Below are 16,695 nucleotides of genomic sequence, written 5' to 3'. Positions count from 1 at the left end.
CCCCAGGGAGGCCAAGTGTGCAGCACCCTCCTTGTACTCTCCCACAGTGATTCACAGGACCCAGCACTGGTTCCATGGCAGGATCACCAGGGAGGAATCGCACAGGATTATCAGGCAGCAGGGTCTCGTGGACGGGTAAGGAGCCCCCATCAGCTCTGTGCCGGGCCCTGTTGTCTCATCCCTCAGATGTCCTCATGGGCAGGCAGTGGTCTCAGCCTCCTTTTAAAGAAGAGAAAATCTAGGCTCAGAGATGTTAAGTGCTGGGCAGGGCTTGCCCAGTTGATGAAGAGCAGAAGGGGAGGGATTCTAATCCATATCTATCCATATCGTGTCTAGAATTTCCTCTGCCTCTTTGATGAGGTTGGAACCCATAGAGAAAACTGAGCTCATCATTTTTACTTCCAAGGCAGTGGACACAGAGAAAAATAATTTTGCCTACGCTTTTGGTTATGCTCTGTGTCAGCTTTTGCAGAAAGTAGCCTCAAACCATAATGGCTGAGCCTACAAAGATGTGTTATATCTCCCAGTCGTGCTTGGTCGGGTGGCCCCTCTCCCTGGGCCAGCTGAGGGGGCCAGGGCAACCCTGGATGGCTTCACTTCTGTGTGGGTGGACAGTGGGGTCTGCTGGCCAGGGTGATGGTGACTGTGCACAGGTTTGCGGTGGGTTAGCCTGGGATCATTCATGCCATTGGATCATTGACCAGAGCAGACCCTGCCCCCCAGAGGCCTCTGCATGACCATGGAGATGTCTGCCTGTTGTGTGGCTGCAGAGACATATGACTGGCTAGGAGCAGAGGCCGCAATAGGTGATACAGCAGAGCACAGCTTCTGAATGCCATTTGTCCAGAGCTAAGGACAAAGACGGGTCCTCCCTGCAGAGCTAGAGGTCTCCATCCACAGCAGGCACACTCAGGCTCTGTCTGCTCCTTGCTGACCTAGGGTGTCCCTTCCTATGTCCCCCGTTGCTCTCGTCCCTGGACAGAGGTGGTGAGAGGTTGACCACGGCACCCTCTGGTGAGCGTGTACTTTTGGGCTGGAGCTACATGGTCAGCTGCCTTGGGGACAAGCACATGAAGTCAGGTTGTCCTCCAGGTCACCTCAGGGCTGAGCAGTGGCTTTACATGCCACCAGCTGCAACTTCTCCAGTAGTCACTGGTCAGTATCCACCTGGGGACTTAGAATTGTCCTTTTCTACTTCTGTGACGCCCTCATCATTTATTAGCTGGATTGCTTTTCCTCTTCAAATACTCTGTTTCCTGGACAGAGTAACAATGCTTGATTTTGTCTTTTATTTGTCAGTTTCCAGAGGCATGAGTTGGAGTTCTGCCATCTGTGCTTGTGTTTGTTATGAAGAGTCACTCTGGATTTAGACCTTTGTGCATTTAATTTATTTCTGTGAAAATTTCTTCTTCACGCTCCATGCCCCTCTCTGGCCAGTGGATGCCTTGCACATTGGCTCCTGAGTTCTTTTGATCCCGCATTATTAGGGTTTAATTTCAGGTGTGTTCAGATGGATGGGCTCAATGACACAGTCCTCGTGGGAGTCCTGATTCTTTCTAATGGGAGATGTTTTCCTGAGGCTACAGCCTTTAGATCTTTTCAGTAGACAGAGCTGTGGTGGCCCGGAGTCTTACACATCCTAGGAAAGCACTCTACCACCGAGCTATACTCCAGTCCTGTACTTTTTTAAAAAACCGTAACAATAAGTTGCGGATTTCACACTGATATTGCCAACTCAAATTTAAATTACTAAGTTTTTATTTCTCTAATTTTGTTGTTTCTGCCATGTCTGTGTGTGCGTGTGTGTGTGTGTGTGTGTGTGTGTGTAAGTGCATGTGTATGTGCGTTACTGCAAATTAAACACAGGGCCTTTGCACTGAGCTATATCCTCATCACCCAGCCTGTTCTTAATTTTGAGACAGGGTCTAAGTTGCCCAGGCTGGGCTCAAAATTGTGATCCTCCTACTTCAGCTTACCAAGTGCTGAAATTACTGTTTCTTTTTTATTCTGAAGGTCTTGGTTGGCATTAACTTTTTTGATAGATATATAGATCAAATGATTATTTTGAAAATACTCATTCAGATATTAATTCAGTAAGATTCTTCAATTGAAATTTTTTGGCAGGCTTCTGACCCTTAAAGAATATTCTAGGCTGGTTATAGTAGCATTTTTCAAGTCACTTAAGTCATTCTTCCTTGTGCTTCTACCACCAAACTGTTGGTCAGGTATGTTTGTTCCAGTTGATGTTCTGAGGGACTCTGATTTATTTTTTGTTGGATAGTGCTTTTTAAATTAGATAAAACATTTGTCTGGCTTCAAAGTCAGAACTATAGGGCTGGAGATTTTTAGCTCAGTGGTTCTGCCACCTGCCTCACAAGCACAAGGACCCAATTTCCAACCCCAGTACCAAAAAAAAAAAAAAAAAAAAAATCAGAACTATAAAACAAGACACATTCCCTGTCAGCTCCACCCCCAACACACACTAGTAACCACTTTTAGTATTTTTCTTCCTCTCATTTCTTTTTCAAAATATAAACAAAATGAGTTCATTTTTCTAAATGGGTTGATATATCTTAAGTATAGTATCACACGTTTTCCACATTTCCTATGTGAGTGACAGTTTTCCCACAGCCATTTCTATCCCAGAGCAAGGTCATCGTGTGCATTTCTTTCTCCTGAAGGACATGGAGCTTCCTATAAGCACAAGGGGTGGTTAGATTTCTTTTTTATAGTTCTTACCAGTTTCTAAACATTGTAGATTTTTTTTCCTACACTCCTGAATCATGTAGTTCATTCATGTTATCTTGTAATACTTGGAGTCCATCCTTCCTTCCTTCTTTTTTCCCTTTCTCTCTTCCATCCTTTCTTTCTTCCTTCCTTACTTGTTTGTACATTCTATGCTCTATTTAGACCCTAAGATGCATTGGGAGTGTACTAATCCTCGCATAATGTGTGAAGAATGGGTGTTACTTTGTTTTCTGTGCAGCTGTAAGATTGTTACAAAACCCCTGGCCTGCAATGCCACTGGTATTATGGAGCAGCCTCTTTCAAACCATTAGAGAAGACTCCTCCTTCAGCTGTAGAAAAGATTCATCATCTCTAAAGTTTCTGTCCTGTCAAAGGAGAGAAAAGGCAAACATTTAAGATTTCTTTTTTTGGCATTTTTTTTTACTCAGGGGTATTTGGGTTTTCCTAGGCCTGTTTATAGCTGTGAACCCCATCAGAAGTAGGCCCAGAGTGTTCTGTGGTGGTCATTGTGAACCTCCGTCTGTGGGACTCATTAGGAGACTGTGCTGGACCCCTTGCGGGTGACATCACAGAGTTGGGAAAGCAAAGGTTCCACAAGGCCATATGTGGTGCTTTGGCCTCTAAGTGTCCCATCCAAGGCAGTGGCAGGCCCAGGATGTGGGAGCATTCACAGTAACAGTGCAGGCTGCCAGAAATGATGGTGCCCATGTATAATCTCAGCACTAGGGAAACTGAGGCAGGAAGATCTCGGGGACTTCTAGGCCATCTTGGTCTACTTAGTGCATTGAAGGATAGCCTGAACTATATAAAGAGACCATCTCAAACAAAAAGAAAAAATAAAGTTCAGGTTCTCACAGGGTGAGCTTTTCCCTGCTAATTCCAAGGTTTGTGAAATAAACTGTATGAAACAAGGTGGAACCATTAACTGTGTGAAATCTTCACTGCAAAGTTATGAAGAGAAGCCAACTTAAGAGTCAGAACAATGAAAACAGCTTTGAAAGACAGTCCGAGGACAGCAGATGTTACAGATGAACCACCTTTCCTGTTCCCTTACCTCTAACAGTTGGTAGAGTTAGAGTGCAGAGCCAGAAAGAGGAATCCTGGCCTGAATCTCCTTGAGGCAACCTGGGATCCCCACGCACAGGAATCTTTGCTCAACAGAGTACTCTGCACATGTGTGTGCGTGTCTGGACGTAGTACAGTGCGCAGGTGTGTGTGCGTGTCTGGACGTAGTACAGTGCGCAGGTGTGTGTGCGTATGCACATGTCTCTGCTCATGCATTTATGCATGTGTGCTAGGCATGCTCTTTCATATCTTTCTGCTCTCTGCACTTTCCACTATCTGGAAGAGAAAGAACTGTCCAAGGCCAAAGCCAGCTCAGTCTCTGACTTGTCACACCCTGTGGCCCAGCCCGCTAGAGTCCCTGCCTCTGATGGCCTCTGCAGCCCCCAAAGGGAACCCTAGGAAGACCTGAGTTCTTTGCAGAGTTTCCTTCTGCAGAGGGCTGCTGTACCGGGTTCGTCCTGCCCTGTAAGAGAAAGGTTGCCCTCCTTCTGTGCTGGCTGTGTGACCCTGGGGGAATTGCCGAACTTTCAGGTACCAGTTAAGGACACCATCCCCATTCTTCATAGAGGCTAGGACTTGCCCTGCTTTCCTTTCTGGGTCCTGTCTACCACTTCTGACCTAGCTAGCAGTCCCTGGGCCTGCTCACCTCCTGGTCCACTCTCTTCTCTGTCATTGTTATTTTCCTCGGTGTCCCTGGTCTTCAACAGAGTGCTGTTGTCGTGACATGCTTCACGGGACCATGCATCCTGGGCTGCGGGGCACAGTGCTGTCTGTACAGCCACTGGGGCCTTTGAAGAGGGTCTGCAGGAGAGAGGTAATGAAGAAAGCAAGGCTGAGCAGCAGGAAGCCACTTGGAAGAAAATCAGCTACGTTAAGATGAAAGGGGAAGAAAGAAAAGATGAAAGGGAAATGTGCTCAGGGCAGATCTTTTCCAGAAGAAACAAAAATGTGGCAGAAACAGAAAAGTGGTGCCAGGATCCTAAGGAAAGCAAAAGGTATCATAGGAAAGTAATTCCCAGCCTGTTAGATGTCATATGTGCCACGTTCATGTGTCTTGACAACTGACAAATGGACATGAGGAAGAAGGACATTAAAAGTAGGGACAGTGAACCAAGACCTGTCATGTAAAGGTACAAGATCCCAATAATGAATGTAACTGTACTGTATACCTAAAATGTACCAATAAACTCAACAAGGAAAAAATACATATATAAAAGTAAGGAAAGTTTGAGAGGAACCCTTGAAAAATGGGTGGTTGGGGAGAAAGCTGCTGCCAGGCTCTTTGGGGGTTCTAATGAATGAAAATGAAAACGACTGCACTGGGCCAAGCTGAGGCTACCCTGTGGGCTTACAAGTATAGTCGCTTAGCCAGTATCAGTCCATTAGGGAAATGAGGTACATAACGAGGGTGTACTGTGTACCTTCACCTCAACTGAACTTCTAGCTTAGAGAAATCAAAGGCATCTTGGGTAAGGGATAGGAGTCCGGGTCAGGGTGTCCTGGTCCCATGTCTGTGCATCTGACACCTTACCTGGCCTCCCTGGATCAGGTGGTGCTGCTTACATAAGATCTCAAGCTGCTGTCTATGTCTAGGGAGGCTTGGGGGCCCAGCTCTCTTAATTTATCTCCAGCCACAATTTCGATGTGTCTCATCTTTTGTACTGACTCTTTTGAGGGCCTGGCCCCGCTCCGACTGCCTGTTAAATTTTATCTAACTTAGCTGACTATAATAAAAGCACACAGTTAAACTCGGACTTTAGAATTTATAGGGAGGTTCACCTAAGGCTGGGCACCTCTCAGTGGGCCTCCAGGTAAGACTGACAGGAGTGATTGACAGGGTGCTGAGTCATACTGAATCCGGCATGTGTTCCATAGTTCACTCTGATTAAGTTACAGCAACAGTGGGAAGATTGGCCCTGGGATGTTGTCCAAATTTGGGTGGAAGGGAGCGACTTCCTCAGTCCTCAGTGTTCCCTCTGAAATACTACCTCAGTGCCCTAAAACTTGGAGGTGGGAGATTTGTCTGGGCCTTGGCGAGGAGCACAGACTGTTTCTGTTTGTGCCTTGCTTCCTCCCTGCAGAAGGAAACAGTGGGGTATTGAGTCACAGAGAAAGGCACAGCCATCCTTGCCCTCTGGTCAGTTGGAGGCCAGCGATCTCCTGTTCTTCTGTGATAAGCCTGTCTTCCTGGGAGTGGCAGGACCCTAGGATAAGACAGAGCTTTGAGGCAGGCAGAAGAGGCTGGTTGTGCACCACTGCTACCACAGTTCTGGGTGCTGTGCTCTTCCACAGATCTTTTCCAGGCTCTTGTCCTAAACAAAGAATTAGATAAGAAATGAGGTAGTGAGGTTTTACATTTATTAAAGGGAGAAACAAGTATGCTATGCAGAATGAATGCAGGCCAATTAAAGGTAGGAAAAGAAGAGGAAAAGCTCACAGCAGCCACAAGGTTCATAGCTGCCATCTTTTATACCCCAATTGTGGTATCAGATTTAGACTGTCCTATAAAAAACCTGCTTGATGTGTGCCAGAAGAATTGAAGTTGCACTCTCTGATTAGTCCAAGGTGCAGGCTTGGAAGCCATTCTGTGTGTGTCCTGGCTCACCGTGACAGGCCACACCCATTTGCCGAGCCACTTTGCCGTGCCCTAATCTCTTGCTCTCCATGGTCCCGGAGAGACAGAATCCCTTGCTCCCCTCCTGCGTGGGGCCTATTCCACAGCAGGATCTGTGATTCTTGACCACCACCCCTTCCTGCCTGACCAAGCCAAACCAAAAAGTTCCCCTTTGGTTGGGGTTTCCCACATTATATTCTTAAAAAAAAAAAAAAAAAACTGTTTTACCTTTTAAGTAGAACTTTTCCAAGCTTATTTAACTGCTTTCCATTTTAATATGCAATCTAGAAACTGGTGGTTTAGCTAATTATGGAAATTTTGTTTCTAATTTCTTCGTTCTCAGATGATTTATTTTTGGATTAGGGTCTTGAGGATTTTTTTTCTCTTCCTTTCACATGTATAACTTTTTATCTTATCTAATAATACATATTTGCTCATTTTTCTTCTGACTTCTTGCTACTAGATATTGAACCCAGGACCTTCACAATGAGCTACATCTCCAGCCCTTTTCTTTAAAAAAAAAAAAAAAAAAAAAGTCTTTTTCAGACAGGGTCTTGCTAAGCTGCTCGGGGTTGGCTTGTAGTTTTGATCCTTCTGCCTCAGCCTCCCATAGTGTTACAAGTTTTTGGGGGTTCCTGAAGAGATTCTTTCTAGCTTCTTGCCAACCTGAACAGAATTGGATAAGACACACAGTAAAGGCTGCTATTTTACATTTACTGAAGGAAGAAAAGAAGTATACTCTGCAGAGAGATCGTCACCTTTATTCCTATTTCTCTACTTTTTCATGAATCATTTAAGAGTGAGTTACAGCTTGATGCCCCTTTATGCCCACTTATTTCAGTGTCAAATTATTAAATATAAGGGCTCCTGTGCCAGAAGCACAGTCTTGCTATAAATTCAGGAGACCAACCCTGATGGAGTTGTGTGTCTGTGCAGATCCTTAGAGGTCCCAAGCACTCTGCGTTGTGTCATTTTTAGCAAAAGGAAGGTTACCCATCCCGCCCGTCCTCGTGACCGTGACCTTGTGAGTGAAACCTGGTTCCACAGGACATGATGTGGCTCTGTTTGTACCACACGATGCCCTGCTGAGGGTGATTCTGTGTCCTCGTCACCCAGTCCTGTTGGTAGGAAGTTCAGGTCCATGCGCCACATGCCCGGCGGTGGGAATTTGAACACTCAATAAAGTCGGCCTCGACCTGGTTTCGGTGCTCTAGCTAATATTTTCCCTTGTATAAAATTTATCTATGAAAAGTACAACACTCTAGACCAGTGGCGGTGAGCCTATGGCGTGTGTGCCACAGTGGGCTCTTTGGATCATTGAAAGCTTTAAAAGGTTCTCCTTTGCTGCTTTAGACTATGGAAAGATTCACTTTCTCATCAAACTTTCCTTCGCTCGTTTTAGTCTTCTTTGAAGATCTCTTCCTTAATCAACTGCTACTGGATTAACTGCCAAATGCTGATGTTTAAATCCATCAGTGTTGGATTTATTTGGTTGGGATTCTTCTCTGCTGTCCCTTTATCTGCTCATTTCTTCCTAACACCTATACGGATTCCTGAATTCCTGCTGTATTTCATGCATTGTAACCCATCGCTTCTGTGATCTTGATACCCTGATTTAAGCCCCCAAGTGCTTTCAGAGCCTTATTTTGCACACTTCCTGACTTCCGGGCATAGAATATCCCAGCCTCGCCATGTAATTTCCCTTCTTTACCCCACAGTCAGCCATAGCTGAAGGGTCCCTGGTTCCTTTCAGTGGCGAGGGACACTCCAAATGACAGAGCAGGTACTGTCTGCTGTTGCCACTAAAGGCACTCAGATCCCAAAGCCCCTGAGTACAAGGTATGATCAGACAACATGGTGAATGTTTGAAATTTTTTAATTTACTTCAGTAAAAGATACATTGCTATGAATCACCCTCAAGATCCTTTCCCTCACTTCCAGCATTTCCTGCAGCAGCTCTGGAGTCCTCTCTCCTGAGGGTCTTTAGTTGTGCTGTCCTGGCTGCCTCCATGTCCTGAATTGATTCAAAATACTGACCTTCCATAGTCATTTTCACGAAGATCCAGGACCACACAGTGCCAGGTCTGGTGAATAAGGTGGAGAGGACACAGCACTGTGTTGTTACCAGCTGCCTTCCCATGGGATGGCAGTGAACAGCTGTGTTCGCCATACTTTCGATGACACCTCATAAAGGTACTCAGGGAAGAGGACTCCAGAGCTGCTGCAGGAAGTGTCCACAATGAAGGGATGAGCATGTTCAAAGTGAGGGACAGGGTTTTGAGGGGCTTCACCATACATTTTGATCATCCGTGTATTACAACTTGCGAGGCAGGGCTTAGAAGCATGCGTGTGTGTGTGTGTATCACTACACTTGGGATGTAAGAAGCACTAACGTCCTGTTGATGATTTTTCATCCCCAGGCTCTTTCTCCTCCGTGATAGTCAGAGTAACCCAAAGGCCTTTGTCCTCACACTGTGTCATCACCAGAAGATTAAAAATTTCCAGATCTTACCTGTAAGTACTGACAGCTCCCTCACCTGTGCATTTCAGTGCAGTTTCCAAGTTACCAACTCATGGGGTACCTTTGAGCTTACAGAGGAGATTTCCCAAGTTTTAAGAGTTGTTCTTTGAACTTGGGAGCGGGGTCTACCTGGAAATGCTGCTGAGTGTGGTGGTTCCATGCCAAGGCCTGGTATGCCTTGGATTCTGCCCATGAGTTAGCTCTCGAGCATAACAGAGATGTCACCCATCCAGGAGGACCCAGGGTGGGGGGCTCAGGAAGACGTGGAAGGTGATGGTCACCAAGGGCCACAGGCCCCTGAGTACATGTAGATGGGAAGACAGGAGCCCTGTGGCCGGTTTGCTGTCAAGAACATTGGGCAGAAACTCACTCATGGCCCTGGAGAAAAATTGTGTTCTTCCTTTCACCTGGTGGTTGGATCAGAAACCAGATTCTTGCTGTTCACAGAGCAGTTACTATTAGACTGTCTCTTGCGTGTGAACTCCTGCTCAGTTTGCCAAATTCAAATTCTATTTCCTGACTTGGGTGTTCTCCGGGAATTCCCCTTGCATTTGGGGATATGATGCCCAGAGTCTATACCAAGCGCTTCACACCGCACACTGGTAAATTCTGCAGGCACTGATAGCTGTCATGGAGTTCTTCCTGCAGAACTCAGAGGCAGGAAGTCGCCACACAATCCCCTCTCAGACTCGGAGCACACACTGTCGAGGAAAAGATCTGTAAAGCCCTGACAGACCAGTGGCAGCCATCTCACATGGTTACTTTGCAGGAACCCTGGGTCCCCAAAAGCTCCCTGCATCCGCGAGCACCATTGCAGCCATTGGAAGCCATGGGCTGGGACAGAATGTGTAGTTAGCTTCCAAGAAGCTGGGGACCGAGCTCCAGGCGCCTCCTGTCGCGCCTTCCCTTGTTTCCCACGTGTGCTTCTCATGTGTGCCTACATGAGCCTTTCCTAGAGGAGGAAAATGAGCACTTGCCCACAGCACATTCAGGGAAAGGAGCGGAATCTGGTTCAGGCCGAACTCCAGCTCCCGGGCTCTGCCATATGTGCAAGCTGGAGATTGTCACTTGGGAGCAGTCTGCACTCTCCGGTGCTTTTCTGATGCACTGTGTTGCAGAAGCAAATGCTAAGATGCTCTCGGATTAAAAACGATAAAATGGGGAAGTTTCCATTGTGGGCAGTGTGTGTGATCCATTCTCCGGAAGGGCCCTGCTGGGTAAAGCGGATGACAGATTTGTCCCTGCCATCTCCCCTACCTTCCCTGGAAGTGAGCTCAGTTCCTGCAGTGTCCACCATGCCCTGGCTTCATGGCTGCCAGGCGAAAGGCTCTGGGCTGCTTCGAGGCCTGGACCTGTTGCTTCTCCTGCATCCCAGTACTTACTGTGCACTGACACTTGACCTGAACACTAAATTTTCTTGTAAAATTCTACAAGGTTACAATAAACCCACAAACTCAAAAACTTATATACAGTAACATTAGAAAAATACAATAAAATTAGAGGGCAGAAGGGGAGCCATTGACTGAACAATACTCAACTGTATTTAGATAGGAGAGGCTGCATGCTGTTACACATCAGGGATACTGCAGAAAATAGTTCTTCACTGTGTAGTCCAAAAAGTAGAAGGAAGGATTTTCAAGGTTTTCCCATCCAGAACTGATGTTTGAGGAGCTAGGCATATTTTAGCTGACTTAAAACTTTCTACACTGAGTACACGTAGCAAAACACTACGTGAAACCTCCATGTATAAAATATATATAATTCTTACGTTTTTATGTGTCCGTTTAAAAAGATAAAAAGAGAAGGATTGTAAATCTAGCTGTGCACAGTGGTATACAACTACAATCTCAGCTCTTTGGGAGGCTGAGGCAGAAAGATCATGAGTTCAAGGCCAGCCTGGTCACTTAGCAAGAGAGACTTTGTCTCAAAAATAAAAATAAGACATGAGGATGTGGCTCAATGCTCTCTGGATTCATTTTCCAATGCCAAAATAAATAAATATAGCTCTGGGGCACAGTGCAGAGTTCCTGTCCTAATGAAGACATCCACCAGGTAGTCCAAGAAAACTGGGGGAACTGGGAGAGTTGCTTTCCCTCTGCGACATCATCGGTCCTTCCTAGTCAGGTGACAGTTGTCCATCCTGGGGGTTGTGCGTGCCCACACCCAGGCCCCGAGTCTGGGGTGCCCTGCATGTAGGGTGAGCGGACTCTAACCTGGCCAGTGTGCTCTTGTGTCCCTGCAGTACGAGGATGACGGGCGGATCTTCTTCACCCTGGACGATGGGAACACCAGGTTCTCTGACCTGATCCAGCTGGTTGACTTCTACCAGCTCAACAAGGGAGCGCTGCCTTGCAGACTGAAGCATCACTGCATCCGTGTGGCCTTATGACCTCAGACGCCTGCCGGCGACACCACAGGAAGCGGACACTGAAAGGAAGAGAGGAGGACACACCCACCCTGCACCTCGGGACTCGCATGGCTATGCGCGTTCCTGCAGTGCCAATGGCCAAGAGCAGCTAGTTAGGTGGAATTCATGGCAGCTTGCTGGCTGCGGACCTCGATGCCCCCTTGTACCCCAGGGAGGGCTCAAGGGGTCCCGAGCAAGCCCGGAAGAAACTGGAAGGAGCGTCTTGGCTAGGCCCCTAGAAGGAGATAGAGCGGAGGAAGCGGAAGCGAACTCTTGCCCTGGGATAATCTTGACAATTACAACTGCTATGTTTACTTTTTTGTATTGATCACTTCTGCACTCCTCCTTGTGTTGTCCGTATTGTACTCAGCTATGGTGGAGGGGTGTGGCTTTTCCTTGCGTGTGTGAGACAGGAAGCGTTTCCATTTGGCAGACTGCAGGCTGGAGAAGGTCCCCAGAGGATGGGCCATACCCCTTGCAGGTTGTCACTGTGTGGATTCAGCTCCCAATTGCAAATTTCCCCTTGCCCTTCCCGGTATACTTGAAAAGCTTTTTTTTTTAATAAAAGGTGTCTGCTGTGGTCGGCACTCGGCCGTCTTGTGGACTCAGTCTCGCCGCCACAGCCCTGGTCACTGCCGTGCGCAGCCGTCTAGCCCTCCTGTCATTAGGTGTCTTGTTCCTTGTGGCGCTAGAGACGTCACATGTTGGGAAGTGCGTGGTCCCCACACAGCCTGGCACAGGGTGCCACGAGGGGTGCAGGCCAGCCTGGGGGACACAGTGGGCACTGAGCAGCCCACACAGAACCTGGCCCCGTGTTTCTGTGGCCTCTGCAGTGGCCCTCATCATTTCCCGATGGTCTCCCCAGCGGTTCAAGAATTTGAAAAGGAAGTGGTACCCGGTTGGCTGGGTGCTACATCCTGTGGGTTTCCATGGTGATGAAGGCCAGCAAACATGGCCCGGGGCACAGGTCCAGGCTGGCACATTTTTAAAAGGCCTCTGCTTGGTGGCCCCTGTATCATGACTCCCAGGCAGGCACCTCACAGGGCTTGAGGACTCCCGGGGTCCTTCGTCATGTCCCCTGAGCTGAGGTACCAGCTGTGAGGTGACCGCAGGACCCCCTGGAGCAGCAGTAGACTACTGTGCCAGGCGGATCACCGTCTTCCCCGTGGTCATGCCTGACCGGCTCCTGTGACAGCCAGTACTGGATCGCCTGGCTCTCCCCAACATGCCCCAGCCCCTCCCCCAACGTGCCCGGCCCCGCCCCTGCGTGATCCCAGCCCCTGCTCCCAATGTGCTCCCAGCTCCACCCCCAACGTCTCCTGGCCCTGCCCCTGTGCCGCCTGTGACAGTGACGTGCGTAGTTCGGCGCCGGTGACAGACCAGCTGCCCGTGAGTCTGGTGTAGAAACACTGTATCTTAGTTTACAGCCCACACTCCAGTCGTGTCCGTGCAATGTCTGCGTATACAAGTGAAGAATCCTCTTTAGCAAACGTGCTGTTGACCATCTGTGCTGGTGGCATTTCCTCCTTTGCAGCCGCTTAGTCGTCCCAACTGTTGGCTCCGAGCTCTGCTGCGTTCCCGCCTGGTAGCGTGCGCACCTCCACCCATCCGTGTGTTAGGGACGGGGCTGTCAGGGCTGCCACTGCACCCTTGTCTTTGGGTGGACGTGAGATCTTTAAAAAGGAAAAAAAAAAATTCTAGAAGATTGTTTTCTGTTTACGTAGACCAGTCCCCACAGTGCATAGCCTCGAACGCCCATCCGGGAGACAGCTAGGATGTGCAGCATTTCCTACTTATGAGTATGCGTTTTACTTAAAAGGCGGATGAGAGCTTGACTCTGATTCAGTTTATTTGTAGCTGGTCGCTGTATTCTTTTGTACCCCAGCCAAAGTGGTGCCCCACTCCCCTTGGTCGCCTGGCCGCCTTGCACGGGGGCTGGGAATTCCACGCGACAAGAGCTTGTCCCCGGGGCTGTGGGCGTCCAGCCCCTGGCAGGGACGGACGGACATTTGACTTTTATTTTTGTATTTAATTGACATGAATGTAAAGGGGACAGCTCAGGGTTGTTTTGGAGCCTGTTGACTTTTGAATCTCTGCCTGTGCTTTTTCTAAAGGAAAACTCCATGTAGCAACCTGGACTAAATCGAGAAGGAGAACACCAAATGCTTTGGGTATTAGCAGCTCGTAGGGAAGCCCCGTCAATAGGTGTTAGAATTCCAGAATGTGTTTTTGTTTGGTAAATCTTGAAGAAACATGTGCCTCAGCTTAGCTGTTTTGTCTTCTCCTTTCTGCACTTAATACCTGACCGTCTGCCTGCCCACTGCGCCTGCGTGGGGGTGGGCCGAGCTCGTTGTAGATTTGTGATGTTGTAGTACAAGCTCCAGTGACCATGCAGTGGCCTGACGTGTGCGCATTTTCAGGGAATGCAGAAGGTGTTGATTCTGAGACAAAACCTTTACTCCGTGTGCTTTGCTTCATTCTGTATATAGCTCTTTGGCTCGTGAACCTAATTGTAAACTTTCAGGTATTTTTGTACAAATAAGGGACTGATGTTCTGTTTCTTGTAATTAGAAATAAACATGAATACAGTGTTCTTCATTTTCTACTGCTTGGAAAGTCTGTGTCTGTGTTTAAAAACATCCTCGCCGGCCGCCCACAGCTAAGACGTAACTCACACCACCACATCTGTGCCCACGCAAGCGAGCTCAGCCTGGCGGCCAAGGGCTGGAAATGCAGTCTGTGAGGGCCATCACCACTGGCCTGTCCCATGCCCTCTGCTCTCACAGGAATCCCGGGGCTCAGCAGGTGTCTGAGAGTCATCCATCCACCGAGGTTCAGCAGAACCTGTATGGCATTCACATGTCACAAACCCAGTGCCATTTTTCCCCCTGCAGTGGGACAGTGAAAGTGTAAAGAACTTGGGTTTTCTGGTCAAATAAACTGAAGCGGGGCATGATGGTACGCACATATAATCCCACCACTCTTGAAGACTGAGGTAGGAGGATTCCAAGTCCAAGCCCAGCATTGGCAAGTTAGCTACTTAATGAGACCCTGTCTCAAAAAATAAGAAAGGGGCTAGGGTTATTGCTCAGTGTGAGGGCCCTGGGTTCAATCTCCAGTAACACTGCCATAAAGATAAGGTGGAAGGAGGAGCACTGAGTCAGCTGGGGAGCTTGCCAGGAAGATGTCAAGGGTGACTGCCGAGAACGTGCGTGCTTCATAAAGCCCACGTGTGGTCTGTGCAGCATGACTCCACCAGTCGGATGTGACTGCTTACATTCGAACTAACTATACAAAGGAAAGTGTGGTGCTAGTCCCACAGCGAGTTCTCAGTAGCCATGGAACATGCTGAGGGGGGAAATTTTCTCAGAGTGTGTGTGTGCGTGTGTGTGTGTGTGGTGCTGGAATGGAACCCAGGGCGGCCCTGACAGCATGTTCATCGTCACAGAAAGTCCCATCTGTCACCCAGCCTTGTTCCCACTTACTGGTCAGGAGACGTTGGGTACAGTGAGTTCCAAGGAGGACAAAGTCACTTGATATCAGCGTCCCCTGTCCAGGCAATGCTCGCAAATCTTGGCTCTAGATCTGAGACCGAAGTCCCTCCACTTGAACAGCAGCTCAGTCACATGTTGCAGGCGACACAGCTGGCCAGGTAAGAACTTTGCGACAGAGTGGAGAGTACACTATAATCGCTTGTTTTGGTTTGCTGTACTTTCTGAGTCTGGCTGAACGCTGAGGACTCTGCTGCATGGACAGACACGGGATGTCTGAAAAATACAGCGAATGTTTTAAGTTTTTAAAAATTTATTATAGCAAAGACACATTACAATCAATTCCCCTCAGATTGCTTCCACTCACTTCAAACACACCCCTCCCATAGTTCTCGCCACTTCCTGCAGCAGCTCTGGAGTGCTCTTTCCACAGGGTCTTTAATTGTACTGTTGTAGTTGCCTCCATGTCCTGAACCAACTCACGGCATTTCCCCTTCCTGGTCCTATTGATATTGGTGAAGAGTCTCCTGGTGCCAGATCCAGAGAATAAGGTGGGTGAGAGGACACGGTTCGTGTTTTCATGATCCTGCTTTTCTGTTGGATGGCGATCTAGGCTTCTTTGCATCTTTTATATTTAAGCCTCACCATAATCCCTGTAAGCCTCACAGCCAACAAGAGAAAGATAGGAAATGTGAACAGAGCCACTGTTGGTCATAGATGCAGCTTCCTGTGAAGATTTGTCTGCTTGGAGAGGACCTGCTAGTCAGAACGACAGCACTAGCTATTTTTGTATTACTCAGCTTTCCTATCACAGAGAGACAGTGCCTGACACCCACAACTTAAAGGAGGGGAGGTTTAATGTGGCTCATGGTTCAGGGGATTCAGTCCATGGCCAGCTGGCACCAAAGTGGGAGCATCATGGCAGATGGATGTGGCAGGAGCAAATCTGTCCAGTTCATGACAGCAGGAAGCAGGGCAGGGGAACAGCGCCAGAGGAAACACAGGGGGGCAGGTACATATGCCATGGTCATGCCTCCCTACCCACCCAGATACCCCAAAGGGTAATCACCAGCCTTAGAGGTGGCTCCCAAAGCCAATCAAGTTTATGCCGCACCCCAGCCATCACAGTTTTCTGTAAACTTTTCTGTCTTGCACTCCATTCACTGTAGCGCTTTTATCCAGTACCATTGCTTCAAATTTCATCTCAGCACTTTCAAATTGTAGCTTTATTTCCTGTCCATATCTCTTTCTGAGCTCTAAACTCAAAAATATCATATCAGCAATGCACGCATGTTTACAGCAGCACAATTCAAGCTAGTTGAATATTGGAAACAGCATATATGTCCATCAAGTAATAGATAAAGAAAATCCATACACAATGGGTTAACTACTCAGCCATAAAGAAGGGTGAACTTCAGTCGTGTGCAGAAAAATGTACACACCTTGAAACCATAATGCTTGCTTAATGGAATAAATCAGGTTGAATATCAGAAGATTTCCTTCATATGAGAAACCCAAGGCATCACTAATGTACAGAGCAAAGTAAAAGAGGATAGGAAAAGAGCAGATAAACTTGGTAGAGGTAGCATGTGGGCCTGGGGATGGGTAGAGAGGCAAAAGTAAACAGGCAAAAAGGGCCGAGATGGGCTGTGTGTGGACCAGTCACCCGCGATGTATCCATTGTGTGTCACAAACATGCTAACAAAAGAAGATATTTGTAAGGAAAAGGGTACATACTGTGAGGAAGATGCCAACCTCCAGAGGCCACCAGGACCTCCCCCCGCTGGTGCCTGAAGCTGCAAACAGCTCCGGAGCAGGGTTTTGAGCATCCTCTCGCCAGAGCCAGCAC

General features: G+C 47.9%; 1 protein-coding gene and 1 long non-coding RNA gene across 3 annotated transcripts in view; one reads left to right on the top strand and one right to left on the bottom strand.

Annotated features, from left to right (window-relative positions):
- The window catches only part of Grb10 (growth factor receptor bound protein 10), a 59,388-nt gene extending 45,469 nt beyond the window's left edge, over nucleotides 1–13,919 (top strand). For both annotated transcript variants that reach the window (XM_033764935.1, XM_033764934.1), the window contains 3 exons: nucleotides 48–135; nucleotides 8,848–8,941; nucleotides 11,191–13,919. In XM_033764935.1, coding sequence (XP_033620826.1) covers nucleotides 48–135; nucleotides 8,848–8,941; nucleotides 11,191–11,337 — 329 coding nt within the window. In that variant the 3' untranslated portion in view covers nucleotides 11,338–13,919. The remainder of the gene's footprint in view (nucleotides 1–47; nucleotides 136–8,847; nucleotides 8,942–11,190) is intronic.
- LOC104862701 lies at nucleotides 12,953–15,588 on the bottom strand. The gene is made up of 3 exons (XR_780410.2): nucleotides 15,214–15,588; nucleotides 14,841–15,122; nucleotides 12,953–13,028 (listed from the first exon to the last, which is right to left on the bottom strand). It is a non-coding gene; the product is annotated as an uncharacterized LOC104862701 (long non-coding RNA).
- Between the last annotated feature and the right edge of the window lie 1,107 nt (nucleotides 15,589–16,695).

Source organism: Fukomys damarensis, unplaced genomic scaffold, assembly GCF_012274545.1.
Source record: "Fukomys damarensis isolate Sample0158 unplaced genomic scaffold, DMR_v1.0_HiC HiC_scaffold_17, whole genome shotgun sequence".
In the NCBI taxonomy this organism is placed as follows: domain Eukaryota; kingdom Metazoa; phylum Chordata; class Mammalia; order Rodentia; family Bathyergidae; genus Fukomys; species Fukomys damarensis.
The sequence above is the reverse complement of the archived record's forward strand: the minus strand, read 5'-3'. Positions and strand labels throughout refer to the sequence as shown.